The following is a 24,367-nucleotide window of genomic DNA, read 5'->3' on the forward strand; positions in this document are numbered from 1 at the left end:
TCATATTAGCAGTGGAGCTGGAGGAGATGAGAGGTGGAGAGAGTCACAGGAGACGGAATCCATGGGACTTGCTGAAAGACTGGTCACTTGGGCAGGACACAGGAGAGGGAGGACACCTGCATGAAGCCAGATTCCTGGCTTGGACACCTGGATGGGTGACCCAGCAAGTGAAGTAGGTCTGGGAGCAGGGAAGGGGACAATGATGCCCAAATTGGACATATCAAGTTTGAGATGTCTGTGGGACAATCGTATGGAAAAACCCATTTCAGGTGCTGTAAGTTGTTGGAAGAACAAAGAAACATAACCACCACCAACATTTGCAAAGTGGTTCAGTTTTTTCAAGTATCGGTACATCACATGCATCTCATTTGATACAACCTACACCCTGAACAAGAAGGAAATGGCAACCCACTCCAGCATTTTTGCCTGGAGAATCCCATGGACGGAGGAGCTTGGCGGGCTACAGTCCACGGGGTCGCAATGACTTGGACACGACTGAGCGACTTAACTAACACCCTGAACAAGATCTTAATTAGGTTGGGAAGTTCAAACAAATATACACAAAAAGTTAACTAACAAAAAAAAAAAACATAAGAAATGCTAGAAGGCAGTTTTGGTATATGATGAGTTGCAAGAAAAACATTTGTTATACTTAAACCACTAATCAAATCCCCACTCAGCTTTCTAATCTCTGGAGCTTTTATTTATTCAAATTTCCATATTATCACAAGGCTATCTGCTGAAGGCATTATACATCTTTACAAGTCCGAAAGTGAGATGTAATCAAGAGGAGGAGGTGGAAGAGGAAAGAATGCAGAGGGTTTGGCTCTGCTTTTAGACAAAGGCAAAGAGAAGCAGCTAACAACAGCAACTGAGATGACAGGCTGCCTTGTTAGCCCCCGAGCAGTGCCCCCATACCCATCTACACTTACTAACATACCACCTGTGCCCACAGCTACAGTGGCTACTGCCTCTTATCCCTTCTCAGTGGCATATTCATGCCAGGGCCTCCACTGCCTCACCCCAGGAGCCGCCCACAGGATGATGCCAGAGAGGAGGCCTGGGCGATGGGAATCTAATGCTCCCTCTAAAGCTTTCCCTCCCACAGGCAGGTGGAGGGAAATTCCAGCCCCTCACAGACACCCATTCTTCCTAATAAAGGCAGCACTACATGAATTATGATACTGATTAAAAATAACAACAATAAAAACAATGAATCAGTCCTCTGGGAGAGGAGAGGATCTCAAAGCACCCCGCCTGAACTAGTTGGGTCCATTCTCCTTTTGGGAAACTAACCAGCAGAGGCTGGGATGGGTCCTACACTCCTACGCCCAGAGGTGCCCAGACCAGGCCAGACCAGTTTCTTTCCAATCCAACAGCAACCCCATGGCTCATTGCTGGAATCTGTGTGGACATGAGTATCTGCAGTAGGCCTGGGATGAATTTCCTCATGTTACCATTGTACAGGGAACCCAAGTGTTCCAGATGGTCTCCTGCCTACCACTCCAGCCACAGGTCACAGAGGGCAGGGGGCCCAGTTAGGACCCTGACCTGGCTGTATGGAGAGGGAACGTGGAAATAAGGTTCTGGGAAGGGCACTGAGACAAACTGCCTGACTCCAAAGGGCCATGGGCAGCACCTCCCCGTCACTCTGCTTGGAACAGAAGATAAGCATGACTCTGTCAAACCCCTCTCCCTCTGGACTAGGTCTCTTTTTAGGAGAATTTCTACTGGAAAAATGATAGCTAAAAAAGGAGTAACCATCTATTATGTGTTCAACTGCTTATACTTTCTTTATTGTCTGTCATTTGTAACATCTACTGTATACTTTCATTCCCGGGGGGCAGATAGAGGGTTTATGAACTCCACTAATTCAGTAGTAGATACGGTACTACATTCAAAGAGGCTTTGAACAGAGGCATTTTTTGGCTGATGGTGATGACAAGGCTAGCCCAGGGTGATCATACATGTAAAGCGGCATCCCCTGGAGTGTATCCACTGCACTTTGTGAAAGGAGAAGCAAGGAACAAATAAGCAGACACACACATACCTCCTGCAGGACTTAGAAACTGTACTGGATCAGCCAAACCTGGGACTGAGAGGAGATGAAAGATTCTCCAAATTAGTGGAGACACACCTTCCACTCCCAGGGATGACTCACATCAAGTTTACCCAATATAGAGTCCAAATTCACAAAACAAACAACAGAAAACAAGTCACACCGCGGGGAACAGACCAGTTAGCAACCAACTCAGAGAACATCACCGGGGGAAGACCTAAGTCAATTCTGAAGGGGACCTAATACACCAGGAAATACCCTCTACACTAAAGGTAAAAAACCCAAGCAAGCAGAGGACAAAGGAAAGGGTAACTAATACTCTTTATAAAAGGTCAGATAAACTCTGAAGGACATGATCATGATTTGAAAAATAGTGATTATACTGACCTTCCCTGGTGATTATATATTAACCTTCCCTGGTGGTTCAGACGTAAAGAGTCTGCCTGCAATGCAGGAGACCCGGGTTTGATCCCTGTGTTGGGAAGATCCCCTGGAGAAGGAAATGGCAACCCACTCCAGTATTCTTGCCTGGAAAATCCCATGGACAGAGGAGCCTGGCAGGCTACAGTCCATGTGGTCACAAAGAGTGAGACATGACTGAGCGGCTTCACTTTGATTATATTGAACCTGCTAAGGTAAGGCAGGGGAGGTTCTGAGTCATGAGGACAAATCCATCACGTCCGCTGCCTGCCTGCCAAAATCAACAAAAAGGAGGCTGCGTCCTCCACAATAGCCACTCTGTTTAGTCTTGCAAAGAACCCGGACTTCACAAGCCTGGTCCAAACAGAATATGAAATACTAACCCTGCAGTCTTCACGGAAAGCACCAATGTTCCTGAGCTCAACTGCCCTGGGGAGAGTAAATGAGACTAGCTCATGAGGACTCCCACAACAGACAGTGAGACAAGGATTTAAGACCACAGGGAAGAAAAGCCTCTCTCCTTGTCAAGACTCAAGATGCTCCTAAATGCAAAAGTCAGATTAAGTCAACAAATAGAGAAAAAATCATTTTCTGCCCTGTACTTTACTAAATGATACAAAAGAATATACAAGTTACATAAAGTTCCTGCCCTGAAAGAGTTTAAAATTCTTCTAGGGGCACAAAATAAAAGTCAGAAAATAATACAATCGATAACCAAGCAGATGTTACATTTTCTTAGAAAGACCCCTGATTCTCTGCATATGTGCTTAGTTGCTCAGTCGTCTCCAAGCCTTTGCAACCCCATAGACTGTAGTCTGCCAAGCTCCTCTGTCCATGGGATTCTCCAGGCAAGAATACTGGAGTGGGTCGCCATGTCCTCCTAAAGGGGATTTTTCCTACCCAGGGACAGAACCCAGGTCTCCCGCATTGCAAGCAGATTCTTTACCATCTGAGCCACCAGGGAAGCCCAAGAACACTGGAGTGGGTAACCTATCCCTTCTCCAGGGGATCTTCCCAAACTAGGAATCGAACCAGGGTCTCCTGCATTGCAAGTGGATTCTTTACCAGCTGAGCTACCAAGGAAGCCCCCCATCCCTCACTCCCCACCCCCCACCCCCGTTCTGTAAGGACCCTTTATTCTTCCATCAAACCTACACTGGAAAACTTGGATACTGGATCAATCCACCTGTCTGCTTTCTCAGTGTCTAGACTCAGGTTGTTGAGTGGTTCTGGGGTTAGAGGGAAGAGAATGAGCACACCTGAGCAAGCGTGTGCACACATACACAGACGCACAACCCCTACTCTCAGCAGATAACTTCACCCCCTAATTCCAGAGAGAAGAGAATCCATCAGGAGAAATTCCCTGGCCTCTAATCAACCAGCTCAACCACCTGCATCCTTGCCTTCTCCCTCTCTCTCTCTCATCAGACACATTCCTCGTTTGACTCCGGATCTCATGCTTTCATCAGTTATTCTCTCTTGTCCTTGAATTTTATTCTTTCCTCTGCTGACTCTTCCCAAACAACACGTAAACTTAATTCTGTGTTAATGCTTAATTCTGTGTTACAATTAACAAGCAAAATGCCCTCCACCCTACATCCTCCTCTAACTAGTCTGGGCCTTCCTCCTCTCTGCTTCATCAAAGTCTAGGTTTCAAAACCTACTTCTCATTCACTCCCCAGCCCACTGCTTTCTGGAATATACTTTCTATACTGCCATTGAAAATGCTCCAGGAAAAGGTGACCTTTCTAACAGAGAAGTTCTTATCTTGCTTGACCTCTAAATAATCTGACACAGTGTGACACCACTTCCTTCTTGAACTCAGGTCTCCCCTCTTCGTCCTACATCTCTGGGCACTCGCTTTTGGTGGACAATTTCCTTCACAGGATCCTCTTCCTCTGGTCCCTGAACCACCCTCTCCTTGGAGTTCCCCAGGGTTTTTGTCTCTCAGGGTACACACACTCGCTCAGCAATCTCCTGGTCTGTCCACTCCTATCTAGAGCTCTCCTGAGCTCCATATCCTATAGATGCCCTCCAGCAGGGCACCTCTGCCAGCACCCCCCAGAAACCCTAACTTCAACTCAACCAAAGCAGAACTCAGTAGCATCGCCTGCGCCAGCACTGCCACCAGTCCCTGCAGATAACCTTCCTCCTCTTAGACTCCCAATTTTAATTAATGACACCACCCACCCACGCAGAAACCTGCAAGTCATCCTAGGTTCTCCTCTCTCACACCACATCCAATTAGTCAACAAAACCCATGGATTTTACCCCTTAACATCTCTTGATTTGTCCACTTGACATTGCTATGTCCACACCTTAGTTTAAACTCTGATCACTCGTAAATTACTCTAACAGCTGCCTAACTGGTCTGTCACCAGCCTTCCCCCTCTCCAGTCCTCTGTCACAATGCGGCTAGAGCAGGGGTATTTCTAACTTGTAAATCCAGGAGGGAGAGGGGAGGGGAGATCGGGATGGGGACCACATGTATACCCATGGCTGATTCATGTCAATGTATGGCAAAAACCACTACAATATTGTAAAGTAATTAGCCTCCAAATAATAAAAATAAATGAAAAAAATAAAAATAAAAAAATAAAGTGTAAATCCAATCCTAGTCTTCCTTGCCTAAGATCGTTCAATGGCTCCCCAAAGCCTGTAGGGTGAGGTCTAAATTCTCTGCAGTATGATACAGTCAGTCAACATTCCAGCCCTGCCCACTTTTCCTACCTCATCTCATTTCTCCTCCCCTCACATCCTCCACTCCACCCTTACAAAGATCCCGTGTTTCCTCTCCTAAGGCTCTCTATCCCTCCCCCGGTTCATGCTGCCCAGAAAGCCCTTCACCTGAACTTTCTGCCCAGAGTTCTGAATTCTCTAGGTGGCAAGTCAGTCATTTCCTCCTGGATGGCTTCCCTGGTCCTTCCCCACTCTGGCTGTCGTGGGTACTCCTTTTCACTACCATGGCGCTAGCCTCATCTGTTCACTAGCACTCCCTGCAATGGAAGGTCATTGTCAGTCTACCAAAGTGTCTTCCCTGTTAAACTGTAAGGTCAAAGAGATGCAAGGACATTATCTTTGTTCCTTCAGCACTTCGCCTACTGCCTGGTTCGGAGTAGATATTCAGTAAATGATTACTGGAACTTCCCTAGTGGGCCAGAGGTTAAGACTCTGCGCTTCCACTGCAGGGCGTGGGTTCGATCCCTAGTTGGGGAACTAAGATCCCACATGCCACACGATGTGGCCAATAAATAAACACTAGTTAAATGAATGAATGGATCCTCCAGACAACCCCCTGACACTCTGGGAGATTAGCACTTTAAGATATAATGGAAGATTTTAGAAGGGATTTAAGAGGATTTCTTATGCAATTCTCAGCAGGTGTTCCTGGAAGCATACAATGAAGGTTGTCAGAGGACGGGAAGAATAAGTGTCTGGGGCACTCAGCATTGCTAATTTAAATGAGAGGTAAAGACCAAAAAACCCAATCTTGAGCCTTAGGTTCAAACACACAGCCCTATCTAACAAGTTCAGATGGAATAAAATCTTTAGAAGAAGATTTTTAAACAAGAAAAAAGATTTGCTTTGGAATAGCCCTGGAATGAGTGTTAATTAATTCTTTTCAAGACAAAATCTTCTAGAAGCGTTAGCAATGTTAGTACAGTATCTAAACTTAGGTCCCTATACATGCTAAGTCACTTGAGTCATGTCGGTTTCTTTGCGACCCTATGGACTGTAGCCCACCAGGCTCCTCTGTCCATGGTGATTCTCCAGGCAAGAATACAAAAGTGGGTTGCCATGCCCTTCTCCAGGGGATCTTCCCAACCCAGGGATGGAACCCACGTCTCTTTCATCAATGCCACCTGGGAAGCCCTGCCCAGAATGTCTCTCAAACAGGCCTCTCCCTCTTTAATATCCCTTAATCTAACCTCCTGACTCAATTGCAACAGTGACGTCCTAGAGAATTAATTTCCACTCTCATTCATCATTTACACAGTCACTACACTAATCCTGTCCATTGCATAAAACTCGGGCTCTCCGTATGAACATTCAGGACCTTCTTTCCCTCGACCCCTAATCTTAATGTTATTTTTCAACACTAAATGCCCCCATCTTCCAATTAACACACTCTCCAACAGAGTATCTGCTTATAGCTGCTAATAGAATGCAGTGTACAAAAGTGAGCTTACTCACTGTTGAAGACCCACTGAAAAACATGGCCAAAAAAACCCCTTCCTATATATCTCAATCCAACATGCTCCCACAGGTTGAAACCATCTGAACTTCAACAGACACTTCAAGCAAGCTTGTTCTTTTACCCACACAAAGGAACTGTTTACCTTTCTGAATAAAAATGATGAGAGAAATTTGCTATGGTAAGAAGCAACCCAACAGTACAGCTGGCAAAGCGCTTGCCCAAAGGAAAGATGCTGACTGACCAATTAATTAACTTGTCCTAGGCAACAGCCCAAATCAACCCTGATAACTGGCGCATCCTGATGACTGACACATAGTCCTGCAGAAGAAAGCAGTGCTGAACAGTGAAAGAAAAATAAATGTTTGGGCCCCACAAAAGCAGACTCACAATCTGACATAAAATTTATGGAGCCAGAAGCAAGCTAAGAGTATCAGATCCCAGGCTGCTAAGAAGGGCCTATTCTTGAGAGTCGCATTCTCTCCAGCTAGAGCACGTCTATCTGCAGGTAGGCCTGCCTTTCCACACTCTCCACACATACACAGAAGGCATATAACCCAAAGCTTTACATACCGCCTTGTGTTTTTTTTAATCGTTTTCTGCATTAAGCACATACAACTTTTACAATATGAAAAGAAAAATATCTTGAAATATGACTTGAAAGTGCTGCCAAGATTGCCCTTTCTCTTGAGAGAAATTCCCTGCCAATGGACCACATGCAAAAGAAGTCGGAAAAGTCCCTACTCTGTAAGAATCTAAAATCTCATTAGGGAAACAGTTCAAATAGACATGAAGCAATGCAAGAATAATACAAAACAGTATATGGTTAACAGACTAATTATGAGGTAGACATTCCAGGAGACCAGTGAAGGGAGAGATCAATTTCTGATAGAGAAATGGGAGAAAGCCACATGGAGGACACAGGCCTTGTGCTTAGCGCTAATAAGGAGAAATAAGATGTGAAGAATCAAAGAGAAAGGGAGCAGGCATTCCAGGAAGAGAGAACATGAAGGCACAGGGACAGGTATGAGGACCTGAGGGAATGATTACTGAGATCTGCCCAAATGAAGCACAGAGCAATCACAGTGGATAGAATTAGTTGTGCAGAACAAGTCAAATTATGGAAGGCCAAAAAAACTGGAGACAGACTCAGAAATTCAGTGTAATTTATTCCAGGAACTGAGAAGTTCTGGAAGAAAAAGTATTTTTCTAGAAGTAGCAAAAAAGTTAGGATAAACATTCTTAGATACTGCAAACAAACCAAGCCAATGGGTCTGAAAGAGCTCCTCCAGGCCTGTAAATTAAATTAGTAAATGCCCCTGACAGAAGCAAGAGAACAGAGGCTTAAACTCCAACCAAAACCACGAGGAGCAAAGGCAGGAGCTTTAGCACTCCACACACCTGGTCACAACGTGGCTCAACATATAATTGTCAGAAGCTGCAAGTGCCAACCTTATTTAGTAGAAGGGGTGCCTGGGTGTTTTTAGGATCATTGAGAAAACACTACCAACTCACTGTACAACCATAATTGTTCACTTGTGACTTTGATCCTGTTCCCAGATGTGCACTCCGAAGTACTCTCTATACGATGATCCTGAAAACCTGAAATTGGCACTGAAAAGTACCAGGACAAAAGGCCTCAGCGGATGCATTTCCCTGGCATGGATGATGTCACTTGCCAAGCAAGTCCAAGACAGTACGCGAGCAGGCAGCAGCTCTCATAAGCACTGTTAGCACATGCACACATTCATGATTTCAACAGCATGAGTGTGGCCAAACCCTGTGATTTCCCAGCAGACGGACCTGACTCACTTTCTGAATTAACAGCGTCCATGACCAGAAGCAGCAATTACTCTATTGTTCTGTCTAGAAGCTATCCACTCCAGTTCATGGGCTATGTCCTAAAAAGGAACTCAAAGACCAAGTGTACATTTAACTAAGAGATTGCTTCAGTATGTCACTTAGATAAACAATACCAAATCCTAAGCTTGTATTTTCCAACCACCGTGTTAACAAAACTTTACCACTTTGCACTACATTGTTTCAGTGATTTATATACCACGAAACCTCTCCTATAATGAGGGAAAAAGAAATCCTTCACAGCTCAGAGATCTGGAAATAAATGCAGGCCACATAAGGTGTGAGACAGTAGTTCAGGGGCTAAAAACTGATAACAATAATGACATTAACAATGATAGTAATGACTAAAGTATTTTCACAGTTAACTCACTTCAACCAAGTCACTGCTCTGATTTTTAAATTTCCTTCTGTAATACAGCATGAAACTTTCATCTAGAAGCCTGGATCCTCTCACTCAAAGTCAAAGTCACTTAGTTATGTCCGACTCTTTGTGACCCCACTGACTGCAATCTGCCAGATTCCTCTGTTCATGGAATTCTCCAGGCAAGAAAACTGGAGTGGGTAGCCATTCCCTTCTCCGGAGGATCTTCTTGACCCAGGGATCGAACCTGGGTCTCCTGCATTGCAGGCAGATTCTTTACCATCTGAGCTGCCAGGATCCTCTGACTACTGGACAATAATTTAAGTCTGTATTACTAAATTTGCCCACGTGTATAATACTTTCCTTATAGGATATTATGGAGATCAAATAAGGTAATGAATATGAGGCCCTTTGTAAAATACAAAGTACTATATATAATATATAAAGGTTTTACTAAATATTAATGGCTTAATATGTATCAATAGCTCATTTATATTCTTATGAATCCCAAGGAGTTAGTATTATCATCCCCATTTTAACAGATGAAAAATGCAAAGCTCAGAGGTTAAGCAACTTTTCCAAGGTCACACAGTGTAGGTAAATGGCAAAACTAGGACTGAAGAAATACAAAGTCTTGCTCAATTTGTTAAACAGTATGCCGACCCTTCACTCCTAACTCTCTGTGCACCAAGTTTTGTAAGTTCTTTTCTGTGGTATGATTTTAAAAAAAAAGCAGTCCTAACTAGCTTCATATACCCCTGGCACCTAGTGAGAACTCTGAAGTTTTTAAGTACCAAATAGTCCATGTTACCAATGTTGAAATGTAAACGTTCTTTTTTATTTCTAGTCCAGCCTGGCATGTAAAGGCTCTTCAGTCTTTAGGGCTTTGTGAAAACATAGTCTAATTCCTCCTTACATATTACCCTTTTTGTTTAACCACCCACTTCAAATCCAGAGGGTAATTGTTTCTAAACCTCCTCTCTAAAAGCTAAAACTCCATCCATACGTGTCCAAGGAGAGAGTTTGTCTCTACACTAGGAAACGAATCAACTTCTGGTTCTCCTACCTCTCTGACTGTTTCTTCTTAGCTTCCATTGGTGTTCATAAGGACCTCAGTGTACATGTGACCAGTCCATATCATCATCTGGATGAAACATTTCTCTCTTGTTTTGATATTTACCAAGCAACCATCTGATTATGAGCTTCACAAGCACTTTGGTATAAGGAAAAGTGTGCTCCAGGCAGCAGTAAGAATTTCCAATCACTGGACAGGTATGTCCTCTATTATGAAGCAATAAAATTGGCCTACAAATGGTTGGGTTTTTTTTTTTTAAACTTTCAATGACTGACTCCCCCAATGCCCATGGAATGAAGCCACAAAAGAATCTTTATATGCTGGACGCTTTACAGTACGCTTTACAGTATTACCTGCTCCCACAAAACTCTAGCCCTTCAGTCACACTCAACTACTCCCATTCCTCAAACCTCTCCATTTAGTTCACACCTTCATGCCTTTGCATGTGTTATTTCCTCTGCCTACTCCCCTACCTACGCTCCCCCACCTACGCTCCCCCATCAGACTAAACCCCATTTATCCTAAAGGCTCACTCAAATGTCACCACTTTTCTCAGACCTCCCAGAGAACCCCAAGTGGAGATACTCATCTCTCCTCTGCTTCTGCAGTACTTTACTCACATGTCTGTTCCAGCACTGATCACAGGATCACAATAATCTGCTTGCATATATGTTTCGCTTGCTAGATATGAATGACCAAGGGTAGAAACCAGATCGCATTCAAAATTCTGGCATCTCCATGGCTAACACTATGTTACCTTTAAAAGATATTTAATAATTGTTCGTTGGAGGATCAGAAGAATGAAGAACCTACCCTGATTCTGTCAGGTTGCTGCCCACTGTAAAATGTTAGGATCCAAAGTTTAGGTACTAAACTAAACTTAGTACCTCCTGTTTGCTGGCCAGTCAAGGTCTGCAAGAGCCTTTGGGATATTTAGGAAACGAGAGAGTGTTTATGTCCAGGCTGCATCCAATCCTGCCAAAACCATGCTCACTACCAACACACAGGCAAATGGTTGCCAGGCACAATTCTCGAAAACCCATGCTTGACAACCAACCCTAATATAGCTGCAATACATACTGCCCTACTCCCCTCACGCTGCAAATGCATCGCTTCCCTTCTCATTTTTGCCCCTTCTGGGACAGTTTATTCAATTGAAAACTTCAGCTCTCCTTCTGAATACGAAAATCCTGTTTCATTTGTAGAGGTCGGTGACTACAAATTAATAGAAGCAGAGAGATCCAAGTCATTTAGGGGTCAAACAATGAGTGTCTAGGATCCCCATCATCATCAACATCTCTTTCCCCAACTCTCTCCAAAAGAATGTTTGGCTTTAACCTCACAAACTACCTCCCCTGCTCACTCTATTGATTCCAGCTTAGGCAAACGGTTCTCTATAAGGTAATAAGGGGATTTCTAAGTCTGGAAAATGCAGGAATTCCACACAGCAAAGTAACAAAGGTTCAGATGCTAATCCACCCTAACTTCCTAGAGAGAATGGTGCAGAGAAGGGAGAGAAATTCTTTGGCACTTATCATAAAGCAGACTGCACAACAGTCTCATATAGCTCAAGTTAATTGACTCTGGCTCACCATTTTTGACTCATTCTTCTGCTCAAAAAAGAGATCTGTGTCTGGGAAGGATCAAATTCCTATACACCTCATCAAAGTCCTTCAGAGGAAGGCCAAACTGAGTGAAACAGCTAAAAGGACTGGACACAGGAGCCTCTCCTGGAACGAGCCCTACTTCCCCCTTCCTTCCTAGTTTCACCTGCCAGCAATCGCACTTCCTTTCAGCTGGAGGCCACCAGCAATATGATCCACTGAAGTACTGGGATTTCTTCACCTATTTTTGTTTTAATTCTGCTGGTTTTTAAAACTACAGCAGCCAGAGACCGGCCCAGAGGGGCACAAGAGTTGCCCAAAATCCTGCAAAAGAAAGTTAATGAAACCATCCACTTAACAGCATTTTTTTTTTTTTCAATGAAGTTCAGCAGCACAATCTAATCTCTTTGTGCACTGAAATGAACCACATTTCTTAAAAGAAAGACCACAGGGGTGTTGACAGAAAACTTGCTGCAGGCAGGAAAACCTGGACAGCTTACAGGAGCTGATGCAGAAGGGAACAAGTAGAACTCCTAAGCAGGTCCATTTCAGCATTTTACCTCTCTCTCTCTCTCTCTCTGCTGCATTCCCAAGCAGAGCTCTAATGGCACTGTTGGGGCGGGGGGGGGGGGGTGGGGGTGGAGCGTTTTACAGCTTCTTCATTAGTTTCCCTTCACTGAGTAGCTGCCATAAACAAGTATGCTGGACTCGGTCAAAAGGGCTGAAGTTTCCTCTCCTTAAGATGAAAAGAAACTCAAGGCCCAGTCACAAGGGCCCCAGCTGAATAAAATAGGAGAAAGTGCTGCCTATGTAGTTTCTGGGGAAATCTCCATGTCTGTGGCAAGCACAACCGCCACACAAAGCAAAATCCCAGAACTAGATGTTAAAGATCAAAGCCTGGGCCTACGGAGGCCACGCATCCCTGCTTCCACTTAAGGGGCACCTCCAGCAGTTACGCAAACGCGGTCCACCAGCCTGCGGGCCTGTCAAAACTTTTTCTGCAGACACCCGGGCTTTGGATGAGGCATTAACTTGGAGAAGTGCTTAGCAAGTGAGATTCCAGGGGCTGGAAATCCGAGCTCCCAAGACAATCTTTAGGGGGTGGGGAGGACGGGGAGCTGTAGACCCCAGCCTCGATCAGGCTGGAAGCCCAGGGGCTGGGGGTGGGAGGCGGCCACGCCACCAAACCTGCACGCTCACCGACCCCGCTCGATGCTCACCCGCTGCCCTCCCCCCCCGACCCCGAAGGAACCAAGGTAATTCACAACCTCCGCTGCCATGCGACTGATCCGAGGCCGAAGGAGACAAAAGGGGGCGAGGGACCCCGGCGGGCACGCTGAGGTCCAAGCCTCTCCAGGAACGGGTGGCTTCTCCCGCCCCGGCTCCTCCTCCTCCTCCTCCCCGCACTCCCCGCCGCGTTTGGTCTCCGAAGCGGCGCCTGGCCTCGCCTCCTTCTAGCGGAGGCCCGATAACAGGGCACATAATGTAACTAGTGCTGTGAAGGCGCCGTCCCAGGTGGGAGAGGGCTCGGAGGCTCATCTCAACTCTAGAAATGAGCCGGCTCCGGCCCACGGCCGCTCCGGCCCGGCCCCAGCGCGGGTGGGCGCCACCCCGCCCGCCGCCCCACCTGCCGCGGGCCCCGGCTCCAGCCTGTCCCCGGCCCGGGCCGCCCGCCCGCTCGCCCGCCGCCGCACCTTTGTAGCGCTCCAGCACATCCTCGTACGCCTGCACGAACTCCTTCTCCTGGTTGCGGTTGGCCGGCTGCTGACCCGGCACGTAGCCGGCCATGGCCGCCCGCGCCGCGCTCTCCCGGGGCCCCGGCGGGCGCCGCTTCCAGGCCGGCGCGCTGAGGCGGCAGCCCCAGCCTCGACCCCTTTGTGCGGCCCGAGGGCGACGGTGGTGGCGGTGCCCCGGCTCTCGGTTCTCCGCTCCGCGCCCGCCTCGTTCGGCCTGCCGCTCGCGCTCCGCCACCGGTCCCGCTGGCGTTTCCGCCTCCCCACCCCTCGGCTCCGCTCCTCCCTCAGCCCGCCCCGCCGCCGGCGGTGGCGGCGGCTCCTCCCGTCGGGAGCGCCAGGCCCGGCCCGCTCCCCGCCCCTCTCCCCGCGCCTCCTCTGGCCCCGAGCGGCAGCCCCCCCGGCCCCCCACCCCCACCCCCGGGGTCTGTGGCCCCCGCGCGGCCGGGACGCGGAGGGGGCCGGGAGGCCGGCCCCCGCGGGGGCGTTCCGCCCGAGCCCCGCCGGGTGGGGGGCCCCCGGCGCGTCGGGATGAAAGGCCCGGCCGGCCGCCGCGGTGGAGAGAGCCCGGGGCCCACTCCGCGGGGCGGGCGGCCTGCCCCACTCGGGGCGGACCCACACCCGGAGCCGGGACAAAGGAGGGAGCCCCCTGGCTGGAGAGAAGCCGAGCTGGGCCTGTGCCGCGGCCGGAGAAGGACCCAGAGACGCTGAAGGTTAGGGAGCGAGCCAAAGACCTAGATAGGTCGCAGGGCCAGACACGGTCAGGAGGAGGCCGGGGCAAGATCCAGACGGGTTGCCGGGTGAGGCCAAGGGAACACTCAGACCACAAAGAATCCCAGGAACAAAGGGTTTTCCAGAAACGGAAGAAACTGAATCCCAGCACCATGAAATAAACCAGGCCAAGAACGAGGAGCCAGAGCCTGAGAAATGACAACTGAGGGAATGAAAACAGGATTCTTGACTGCACCGTGGGGTGAATGAGAGGAGAGACGGGAGATAACACACCTACAGGGAAACGATGCAACAGGATTATTATTACACTGTGATAGCCATAGGAACAGAGGCTTAGATCAAAAGGGAGGAATGTGGGAACCTGAGGCTGAACCAGGTCTGCTATGTAACAAAAGGATTCTGGAGCATAACTGCTCACAGAAGAAAAAGGCAAGCCAATTACTCTCTGTCACCAGAGAAAGGGGAAAGGGGAAAGAATGAAGAAAGAGTGCTAGTGAATGCGGGTAGGGATATACTGGGGACCATTTTGAGGAGGGCATTCCCAACGTCCTCTGATTCTCCATTCAGTTGTGTATCCCTCAGGCTCAGTATTCATGGACTGCACTGGGGCAAGAGCAGTGAGGAACTCAGGTAAATGCAGGTGATTTTTTTTGCCCACATCTACACCTAGCTAGCCATTATCATTCCCAGCCTCAGCAAGTCTGTTAATTTGGGGGATGCAGGGGGAGGGCGGCGGGAAGCAGGTGGAAATGTGGTTGTAAGTTAAAAATTAGGCTTGCTGATCTCATAATAAATAGAGCACTAGCAAGTCAAAAAAGAATTCATGTGACACTAAGCGGACAAATCTGGGACTTGGGCTTCCATTTCAGTTGCCATTCTCGGGATTTTTAAGAGAAGCGTCTCACCCCCAGGGCAAGGCCTGCATCTCTGTACGCTATGAGTAGTGCCAAGTACTTGATCAGTGCTCAGCAAGCACATTAATAACAAGAAGAGATGATGCTTTTCACTAATAGGTGCTTGATGGTTGTTTCCACATCATACCATGATCAGAAATTGTGTGAGCAAGTCATTAATCATATCTTTTTCCATCAAGTTTTGCTGACATGCCCAACTTCTGGGCATAGAGATCATACAGGGAAGGGCCTAAAAGAGGACAGACAGGGAGGCGCCTTGGACAAATGCTCGTTTCCTTCCAGTTTAGTCCTCTGTGCTCAAAAAAAGCTAGTTCACAGTTTGGCATCAACTGCTAATGAGCTCAGTTTAAGAAAAGGAAGAGAAGAAGCTTGAGGTTTATTCTTTTTAAAATAAATAAAAGGCTTTCAGTAGAAAATGCAGGATGCAGAAGTCGGTGATTGATGGCATAAGCACATTTTTCGTAAACAGCGGAGAATATAGAAATGCTAACTCTGAGGATCTTGACTGTATTCATGCTGAGTCATCTGCATTTCCTATATTATTTCATAGCAGAGGAGCTAGGAAAACCCAGACACAAACATACAGACACACACACCTCCACCCTCGCCCCCAAACAGCATCTGCCTCTTCATTTTCAGCACAGTAAATTGGAAAGTTGCTGCATCCCTTCCTGGGGCTGCTACATGCACCACTTAGAGAGCAGGTTCCTCAAGAATTGCCAAAGGTGAGGAAAGACAAGTGCGGGAAGGGAATGAGAATCTATTCTGGGAACCAGGCTTTGTTGGGGGGTGGGGGGGCGGTGATCTGGGGGAGAGGGCAAGGGGTTGAGATGCCATTAAGAAGCATGGTAATTAAGGAAGAAAGTTCTGGTTTGGGTTGTGGCTAGAAGGGCTTCTTGACACGATTTGCATTTAAATGCTCCCAAGAGATTTTGAAGTAATGCATTCTTCTAATGAATGGAAAGGGGGAAGTCCACATGTTTGGCTGATGTTCCCGTTTTATACAGAGAAAATTTTACAAGGATAGAGGAACAAAGCGGCTGCTGGGAGGGTGGGGGATGATGGGAAGAATGAAGCCTAGGAAGGGGAGGTTTTTGGTTTTTTCCAGGCAACAGTCTAAATTTATATCCAGACCACACAATTGGGATAGCTCTGAGGCTCTCTCCTTTTGGTCTATATTTTCCTTTGCTCCAACAGTGAGACTGCTGTTGCATTTCCAAAGAGGCTGCCATGGGGAAGCTGAACGAGACAAGGTGTACTCCGAAGGGCATCTAGTGGTGGGAAGGGGTAATGCAAGTAAATAAAGCCCTATTTTCTCTGAGTGTCCTCCCCTTTTTAAAAGCCTCACCAGGTGCCTCTCTCCCTAAGGCTCAACTTCTTTCACCTCCTCCTATGGGCTCTCTGGCCTCAAGGCCTTCCCACCTGCCTTTTCTCCCAGGCCAGAACCCTCTCCTGCTCTCCTCTTTTATCCTGGCTCGCTCCTGCTCAGGCCTCTGCTGAAAATCCCACAGGGAAGCCAGCCTTCGTCTCTCCGAGTAGTAGGCCCTCCTGCCTCCCTACTCCCCTTGGGTAATAAACATCACACTGAAGTCACAGGTTCAGTGTCTTCCTTCCTTACTAAGTCACTAGCTCCCTGAGGGCTGTTGTTTCTGTGTCTCGTTCACCACAGGGTCCTTAGCATTTAGCAAAGGACCTGGCCCAGAGGGCACTGATTAAATATTTGTTTTAACTTTTGATTAAATGCATGAATGACTGAACTAGATGATCCTAAAATACTCAGCTGCCTGTGGCTTCTGACTCCCCAGAAGGCAAGGGTATTTAAGAAAGTATGCTTCTCTCACAGCTTCCCTTATCTCTGCCCGGCATTCAAAGTCCTCCATATTTTGACATCTACCTTCTTTTACAGTCTGATTTCCCTTATCCCTAACAATCAAACTCAGAACCTTTGCCTGGAATGTTCTCCATCCCCAATTCCCCCTAATGATTCCCTGCACATCTTATAAAGCTCACCTGAAAACGACCTGAGGTTATTTTTTAGTCAACTCAGATAGAAGAGGCTCTTCTCAAAATCCCAACCACAAACCAATTCTTTCCCCATTCCTGGGGCAACCACATGTACTGTGCATATCTATCTACATCACTGCCTCCTAGCGCCCTGGTTCACAAGTTCTTTGAGGCAGAAGAACTGATTTCACTTTGTTTATCATACGGCCGAACACAATGCTTTGCACCTAGTGGGTGCTCAGTAAACATCTGCCGAAGGCATGGGTGCCTTGCTGAAAACACACAGGGGTGGGGGCTATGAACTAGATCTGCGATTCAAGGCAACTCAGTCAGATTCAGTGTCCACTCAGTGGCCGAGAGCTGAGGGCAGGTTGTGCACAGAGAGCAAAGAGGGAAGTACAAATAATTTCTCTTGCTGGTGCTCCTCCTCCAGCCTTTGGAAGGCTTACTCCTAGCACTTCTTCAGTTTGGCTCATACTGCATTATTTTACTTGTGTTAATTGCTGCTTTATAAATAAACTACTTGCTAGTAGGGAGGGTGTGTGTGTGTGTTTTCTCTGATCCTCTTTGCAAAGGTACACTGTCTCCTGTGCCCTAACAGTAGCTGGAGCCAGCCAACCAGACAGACAGACACTAAAGGGGCTATCCATTGGCCAACTCTTGGAAGAAAATGTAGTTCTAGGCTTAGAAGACCTAACTCCAGGCCTAGCCCCACCATCCTTTTAGACATCAGCTTTAGCTAGTCCCAGCCAAAGCTTTTCAGCCCAGCCCCTGGCAACCCTTGCTAAACTTTGCCTGAAGTTCCTAAATCTGCTTCTGGGGTAGGAATTTGCCCACTATCATGCTGCCCTCTTCCGTTCAGAAAGTACACCACCACTAATTTATGAGGCTTGGATGGTGCCAGCCACCCAGCAGCCCATCACCCCGTCACCATAGCAACCCTCAAAATGGTTACTCAGCCATCTGGGTTACCATAGCAACTGGCCAAGTCTCTCCACCTCAGCCTCTCCCTGGGCCTTCTCCTCTGGCTTATCAGAGCCAATGCCAAAGACTCTTCAACCCTTACTGGGGGAAATGAGCAGAAGCTGGACCCCTGATAGGCAGTTGTCTCAAGGGGGCGTGGAATGTCTTGCCCACCCCAGGCTTCCCGAGGCTCCTTGGAGATAATGGGTGTTAAGACATTCCGTGAGCCTTGAAGTGGCACACAGATGTTAGCTATTATTAAACTCCTGTTCCTTGTAATGGGGGAGGCAGGGGGTTACGCTAAGCAGAGCTAGTGCCATTCCCAGCTTGGTCCCTCACTGGCTGGAAGACCTTGAGCAAGTTACCCAACTCTCTGGGTTTGTTTCCTCTATTGCAGCACGTCCGCCTCCTCAAGTTATTTCAAGGATTAGGTCAAACAAAGCATAGAAGAGCCTAAGCGCAAAGCTTGGCACTTGAAACATATCAGTAGAAGCTGGAAAAGGTACTGGCTCCTCTCCGATCTCCCAGTCTCTGTGAATATGTTTTATTTTCTCTTTTTAAGGAATCTAGGCTGACATGAGGCCAGTGTGTTCAACCACACCCAATCTCCCTTCCTGCTCTGGGTCGGGGAGGGCCTCATCCGGAGGGATGGGGGGGCCTCTGAAGTTCCTACCAAACAGGGCCACAAGCAGTCTGGACCCCTTGGGGAATTGGGAGACTCCCCAAATTAGGGGGTGTGGCTCGTAACCTATGAACCTCCCCTCCACTTGAAACATCTCCCCAGCTTATACTACCTCAGGCTTTAGAGAGCAGCAGCTATTCCTGCTGAAGATCAGAGCCACATGGAACAATTCAGCAGTAACAGCGTAGACATGGGGCTGAGTTACATAGATTCGCACAAGAACAGAATTCCTTCCCTCTAGGGCTTCCCAGGTGGCTCAGTGGGTAAAGAACCTGCCTGCAATGCAGGAGACAGCAGAGATATAGGTTCGATTCCTGGGTTGGGAAGATCCCCTGGAGGAGGGCACAGCAACCCACTCCAGTATTCTTGCATGGAGAATCCCATGGACAGAGGAGCCTGGCAGGCCACAGTCCATTAGGTAGCAAATAGTCGGAAGCGACTGAGCACAACACAGCACATGATTTTAAAAGATTTCACTCCTTTCACAGCTCAACTTCAGTCTCTCAAGACCAAATCCTCAAAAATCTATTTTGGGGGTACTTTCCTCAAGTACATTGGCAGGATGCTGATTCAAACCCAGGGTCTATGGATTTGAAGTATTTTAGGCAAACCAGACAGACACCACCCTCAAAAAGCAAGATTTCAGACACAGAACCAGGTATGTTCCAGCCTAGTTCTGTGTGTCCGGGGAGCAGGGCATGAACCTCAAGCCAGAAGGAACTGAGGATCAGACAAGCAACACTGACACAGCCCTGGGCCAGGAGTCAAAAATCCCTCCTCGTACTTCTGTGAAATGGTGCAGTGGGACTTGGCCAGACTTCAGACAGAACTACTGAGCAAATAAACGGATACACTTCCTACTGGGGGAAGGCAATAGAAGAGTTAAGAAGTGTGGGAGGTGTTATCGTTTAGTCACCAAGTTGTGTCCAACTCTTTGCCACCCCATGAACTGTAGCCTGCCAGGCTCCTCTGTCCATGGGATTTCCCAGGCAAGAACACTGGAGTGGGTTGCCATTTCCTACATGAGGGGATCTTCCCAACCCAGGGATCAAACCCATGTCTCCTGCATTGGCAGGCGGAGTCTTTACCGCTGAGCCACCAGGGAAACCTGTGGGAGCTGAAAGTATGTGATTTCTGAAATTTACATCTATGTAACTGGGGAAGCAGAATTGGGAGATGTTATGAACTGAGATTGGCCGTGAATTGATAATTCTTGAATCTGGGTGATGGGGGGTTATTGTATTCTCACAACTTTATAGTATATGTTTGCAGTGTTCTGCAGAAGGCAGGGGGTTTGGAGTTAGGCCAACCTGAACGCCAGCAATGAACATCTCCAAGGGGCACGTGCCCGTGTTGTATTTCAGGGATGCTGTGCAGGTTCACCAGTACTGGATCCCAGTTCACTATCGGCCAATTGTATGAGCTCAAACAAGTTCCTCAACTTTTCTCTTCTGTAAAAAGGGAGAAGAGCAACAACTTTCCAAGGTTCCATAAGGATTAAACAATACATGTTCATGCCTGGCACACGTTTCGGACTCAAAACAGAGTAGCTTTTCCAACTACTGTTTACTAGGGGATCCCAGCTGGCATCAGCTCTCAGGAGCTCCTGGACTGAGTCCAGAGTTCAACTCCCCAAACCACCCTCTGGATTCTTTCATCCTAACTCCCATCAGCTGTTCTCTCTTCACCTCCCATCCTTTCTACTGAGGCCGAAGAAAGGAGAGCAAGAACAGAAACAAGCAACAGGGACATACCCTCTCTCTTCAGGTTGTCCTGACAAATTCCTATCTCTTTTCCAAGTCGCAGATCAAATGCCATCATTGCTCTAAGCTAGGAGGCAGGGCAGAAGTAGGAGGAAGCCCTTCCCTCTCAGAACATCCTCACAACTCCGGGCTTGCAATGTGCACAGTTCATGCTGCACCCTGGCTGCCTTCACAAGCTGGAGCTGGGTTCTGAAGCCCACTCTGAGTCTAGCACACAGCAGTCCTGGCTGTGGGTGTGTGCTTTCAGACGTGTCCCACTCTTTGTGACCCAAAGGACGGTAGCCCACCAGGCTCCTCTGTCCATGGGATTCTCCAGGCAAGAATATTGAAGTGGGTAGCCATGCCCTTCTCCAGGGATCTTCCCTAATTCAGAACTGAACCCATATCTCTTATGTCTCCTGCATTGGCAGGCAGGTTCTTCACCACTAGCGCCACCTAGGAAGCACACACAGCAGCCCTAGGAATATGGTTAAATGAACAAGGGTATGATCAATGAATGAGCAATGGGATGAATCAACAAATCATAAATTAGTGCACAAGGGCATGAATGAATATATTAATGAGAATAGCTAACATGTATCAACTCTGACTGCACAGCAGGCAGGGGCCAAGTCCCTCACTCCCACTATCTCATTTAATCCACCTGCAAGGCCTGACAGTGGTACTCTTGCGCCCTCATTTTAACTGAGAAAGTGAGGCTCAGTGAAGTTAGTAACTACTCAGAGTCACCCACCTGATGAAGTGATGGAACCGGGACTCCAGCCAACTCCCAAAGCCATTCCCTGGAGTGAACGAATGGAAGATTTAGGAGAAGAAGAAAGGAAGGAATGAGAAGGGAAGAGGATGCCTAGAGACACACCCACTGAGGCTCCAGGTAGAATCCTCCCCTTGACCCAAAGGCAAAAGCCTGGTACCTTGTTAGGTAGCGGTGGGACACAGCTGAGGACAGGAATTTCAGCCCATAATCACTCCTTAAGTTACAGGGTTTTCCAGACCGTCTCTGCAGCAGCATCCTAAGTCTGGGCAGAGATTACAGCCAGGAGCACCAGCTCTGCCCCTGCAGGGAAGCCAAGGCACAGCCAGGAAGCTGGCCAGCTTCTACCCGACAGGTGGCAACAGGCAGACCCAGGGCCAAATCACAGCAGGTCCTAGCCATAGCAACTGGCCAGGCTCGAGACAGCATGATGGTGATGATGGGTTCTTAACATTCACACCCAGGTGTGTTCACTTTTCCCCAGGGAAAGGACCACTGGAATAAAAGACAAGTGCAGCCCCTGACCCTGCTGTACTGTCAGCCCCTCTGGAGGCATCAAACCCCTTGGGACTGAGAAACGGCAGCCTTCCACAGCCCCCCAAGTTAACCGATCCTTCCTCCGTATTCCTAACCTTGGTTCTAGGCTGCTCTCAGAATAGAAAGGGCATGAGTCAGACTGCCACTCCAAACCTGTCTCTGTGTCACCTAGGAAGTCATTCAAAAAGCATGATGGAAATTCAGCGACATAAAGATGGCACCTCACAATGTGACAACCACCTTCCCTGACCAGCTGGGGGTCCCACAGGGACCCTGAGCCTCAGAGAAAGGACAGCTTGGCTGTCTTTTCTGCTGCTTGCACAGAATTCTGCCCACGTGGTCGCTTTCCATCCCTGCAGCTAATGTGACCCAGATTCACTTTCAAAGAGCTGGAGCTGAGCCGGTGGTGTGTAGCTACAATTCATTCTGCCCCACTTTCAGGGACTCTCTCCTGTTCATCTCCCCCTGCTATTGAAACAGAGCTCCAGGACAGGGCCTGGGACTCCGAGGATACTGCCAGGAAGAAGCAGAGGAACCAGAAAGGAGGAGGAGGCTCCTTGCGCTCAGGAGGAGGGATTCCCAATGGAATTTTTAGGCATCCATCCCCCTGCCCCCGCACCCCATTCTTCCCATCATGGCTGGGCCAGAGACACAGACACACACACACACACACACACACACTTCCATCTGCTCTTTGACAAAGCCCTGGAGTGAACAAAAAAAAGGCACAAGACTAAGAGACCTGGGGCCTTTTCCTTGCTCACCTAGGAAACTGCTGGCTTCCTGGAGTCTCTCCCCACTGTCTCCTCTAGTTGCCCAGGGAAGAAATAAGGAATGACAAGCCAAGTGGAGTATCAGACATGTTAACCCATGTTTGTCTGGCACGTTTGACTCTCATCCAATGATCATTAGAATCAGATGTCATCACCTCCCTTGTACAGATAAGGAAGCTGAAGCCTGAAGAAATCAAATCATTCACTCAGGTTTTCTGACTCCAGATTCACTTGTCTCCACAGTGCCCGGCACACAGCGGGAGCTAAACCCACGTTTTTAACCAAATGAATGAATGAATGAATGACCAAGCAAACAGGAACCTTCTGAGTGCTTCCACCCTGGAGGAGAGACACACGGGCACAGAGAAGCAAGCTTCTTCCCCTGACCAGGCAACAGCTCTCAAGGCTGTCTCCCCAGGGGTGAGCCCTTGAATCACTCCAGTAGCTGAGCTCAGGCTCAAAAGCAGGAGAAAACATCAGCATGAAGTTGCACTTCACAGCCCTCACTGAGCCTTTAGCTTCCAGATCCCACGTTCTCAGAGTGAGATCTTGGGGCAAAACCAGGAAGGGTGAGATGGGCCTCCTGACGACAGTGAGCTCTAGAGCTGGTGAGGGACACACACCTGGAAACAATGGGCTTTAACGGAAGGCCAGCTGAAACAAGGCTAGAGACACTGCTGCTGTCTGACTGCTGGAGAAATCAGGGAAGGCTTCTTGGGGGAGGCCACCTTGGAACAAATGTTGAGGATGATGACTTCACGAGCACCTGCTGAAGGGCTCCCAAGAACAAATCCTACAGATGCTTTCTACTGGTTCATGGGAGGCCACGTTTCAGCCTAGAGTCCCTGTGCTCCCTTCTTTCACAATACATGCTCAGTTGCTCATTCATGTCCGATTCTTTGCAACCCCATGGACTGTAGCCCTCCAGGCTCCCCTGACCATGGAGTTTTCCAGGTAAAAATACTCGAGTGGGTTGCCATTTCCTGCTTCAGGGGATCTTCCCAACCCAGGGATCGAATCCCTGTCTCTTGTTTCTTCTACATTGAGAGGCAGATTCTGTTCCACTGTGCCCCCTGAAGTGAAGTGAAGTCGCTCAGTCATGTCCAACTCTTTGCGACTCCGTGGACTGTAGCCCGCCAGTCTCCTCTGTCCATGGGATTCTCCAGGCAAGAATACTGGAGTGGGTTGCCATTTCCTTCTCCAGGGGATCTTCCCAACCCAGGGATCAAACCCCATCTCCCGCATTGCAGGCAGACGCTTTATCCTCTGAGCCACCAGGGAAGCCGTAGGAAGCCCTATTTCACAACACATACAGGAAAGTATTTCTTCCCTTCTGGTCTCTGAGCTAGTTCCGTGAAGAAGTGATTCCATCTTCAGTCATCTTTAAGTATCAATGCCAAGAACAGGGAGGGTCCTGAATATATGACGTTACATGGTTGAATTCCTGATTGGTAGGTAGATGAGGAATCCCTGCCCCCAGCCCAGCCCCTAGCCCAATCAGGGTCCCTTCTTTCAGACACTTTACTGCCATCTGCAGGAAACTTGCCACAATAAAATACAAATTTACAATGACAGAAAGCATGAATGGCGCCCCCTAGAGTCGTGCAGTGTCCAGCCATGTGACTCGGGTCCTGCACTGGTTTGTTCTCTCCAGGCCTCACAAGCCACAAGGGATACAACCTTCTCTCCTCTGTCCTCTTCTACACTGTGGGGTTGTGCTCCTTGCCCAAGTACCCTCCCCAGATCCCCCCTTCCATGTGGCCCTGCCTACCCTTCACCAGTGAATAAGGATATTTCTATTGCTGTTCAATAACAGAGAGCTAAAGGCTCCAAAGAGGCAAACTCCACTAGATCTTTCTCTCTGCTTTTTTCTATAGCTCAGGATTGTGAAGCCTCTCCCAGAGGTGACCAGAATGACTCTCTGGTGAGTCTGGACGT

General features: G+C 48.2%; 1 protein-coding gene across 9 annotated transcripts in view; it reads right to left on the reverse strand.

Moving 5' to 3' along the window:
• Positions 1-24,367, reverse strand: part of MACF1 (microtubule actin crosslinking factor 1) — a 333,835-nt gene that overhangs the window by 305,664 nt on the left and 3,804 nt on the right. Inside the window, exon 1 of one of the 9 annotated variants that reach the window (XM_061122310.1) lies at positions 13,269-13,377. The exons of the other annotated variants lie outside the window; for them this stretch is intronic. Within the exon in view, the coding sequence (XP_060978293.1) occupies positions 13,269-13,362 (94 nt within the window). The 5' untranslated portion in view covers positions 13,363-13,377. Of the gene's footprint in view, positions 1-13,268; positions 13,378-24,367 lie in introns of those variants that run through there. 9 annotated transcript variants of the gene reach the window in all.

The sequence above is a fragment of the Dama dama genome, chromosome 20, assembly GCF_033118175.1.
Source record: "Dama dama isolate Ldn47 chromosome 20, ASM3311817v1, whole genome shotgun sequence".
Classification (NCBI taxonomy): Eukaryota; Metazoa; Chordata; class Mammalia; order Artiodactyla; family Cervidae; genus Dama; species Dama dama.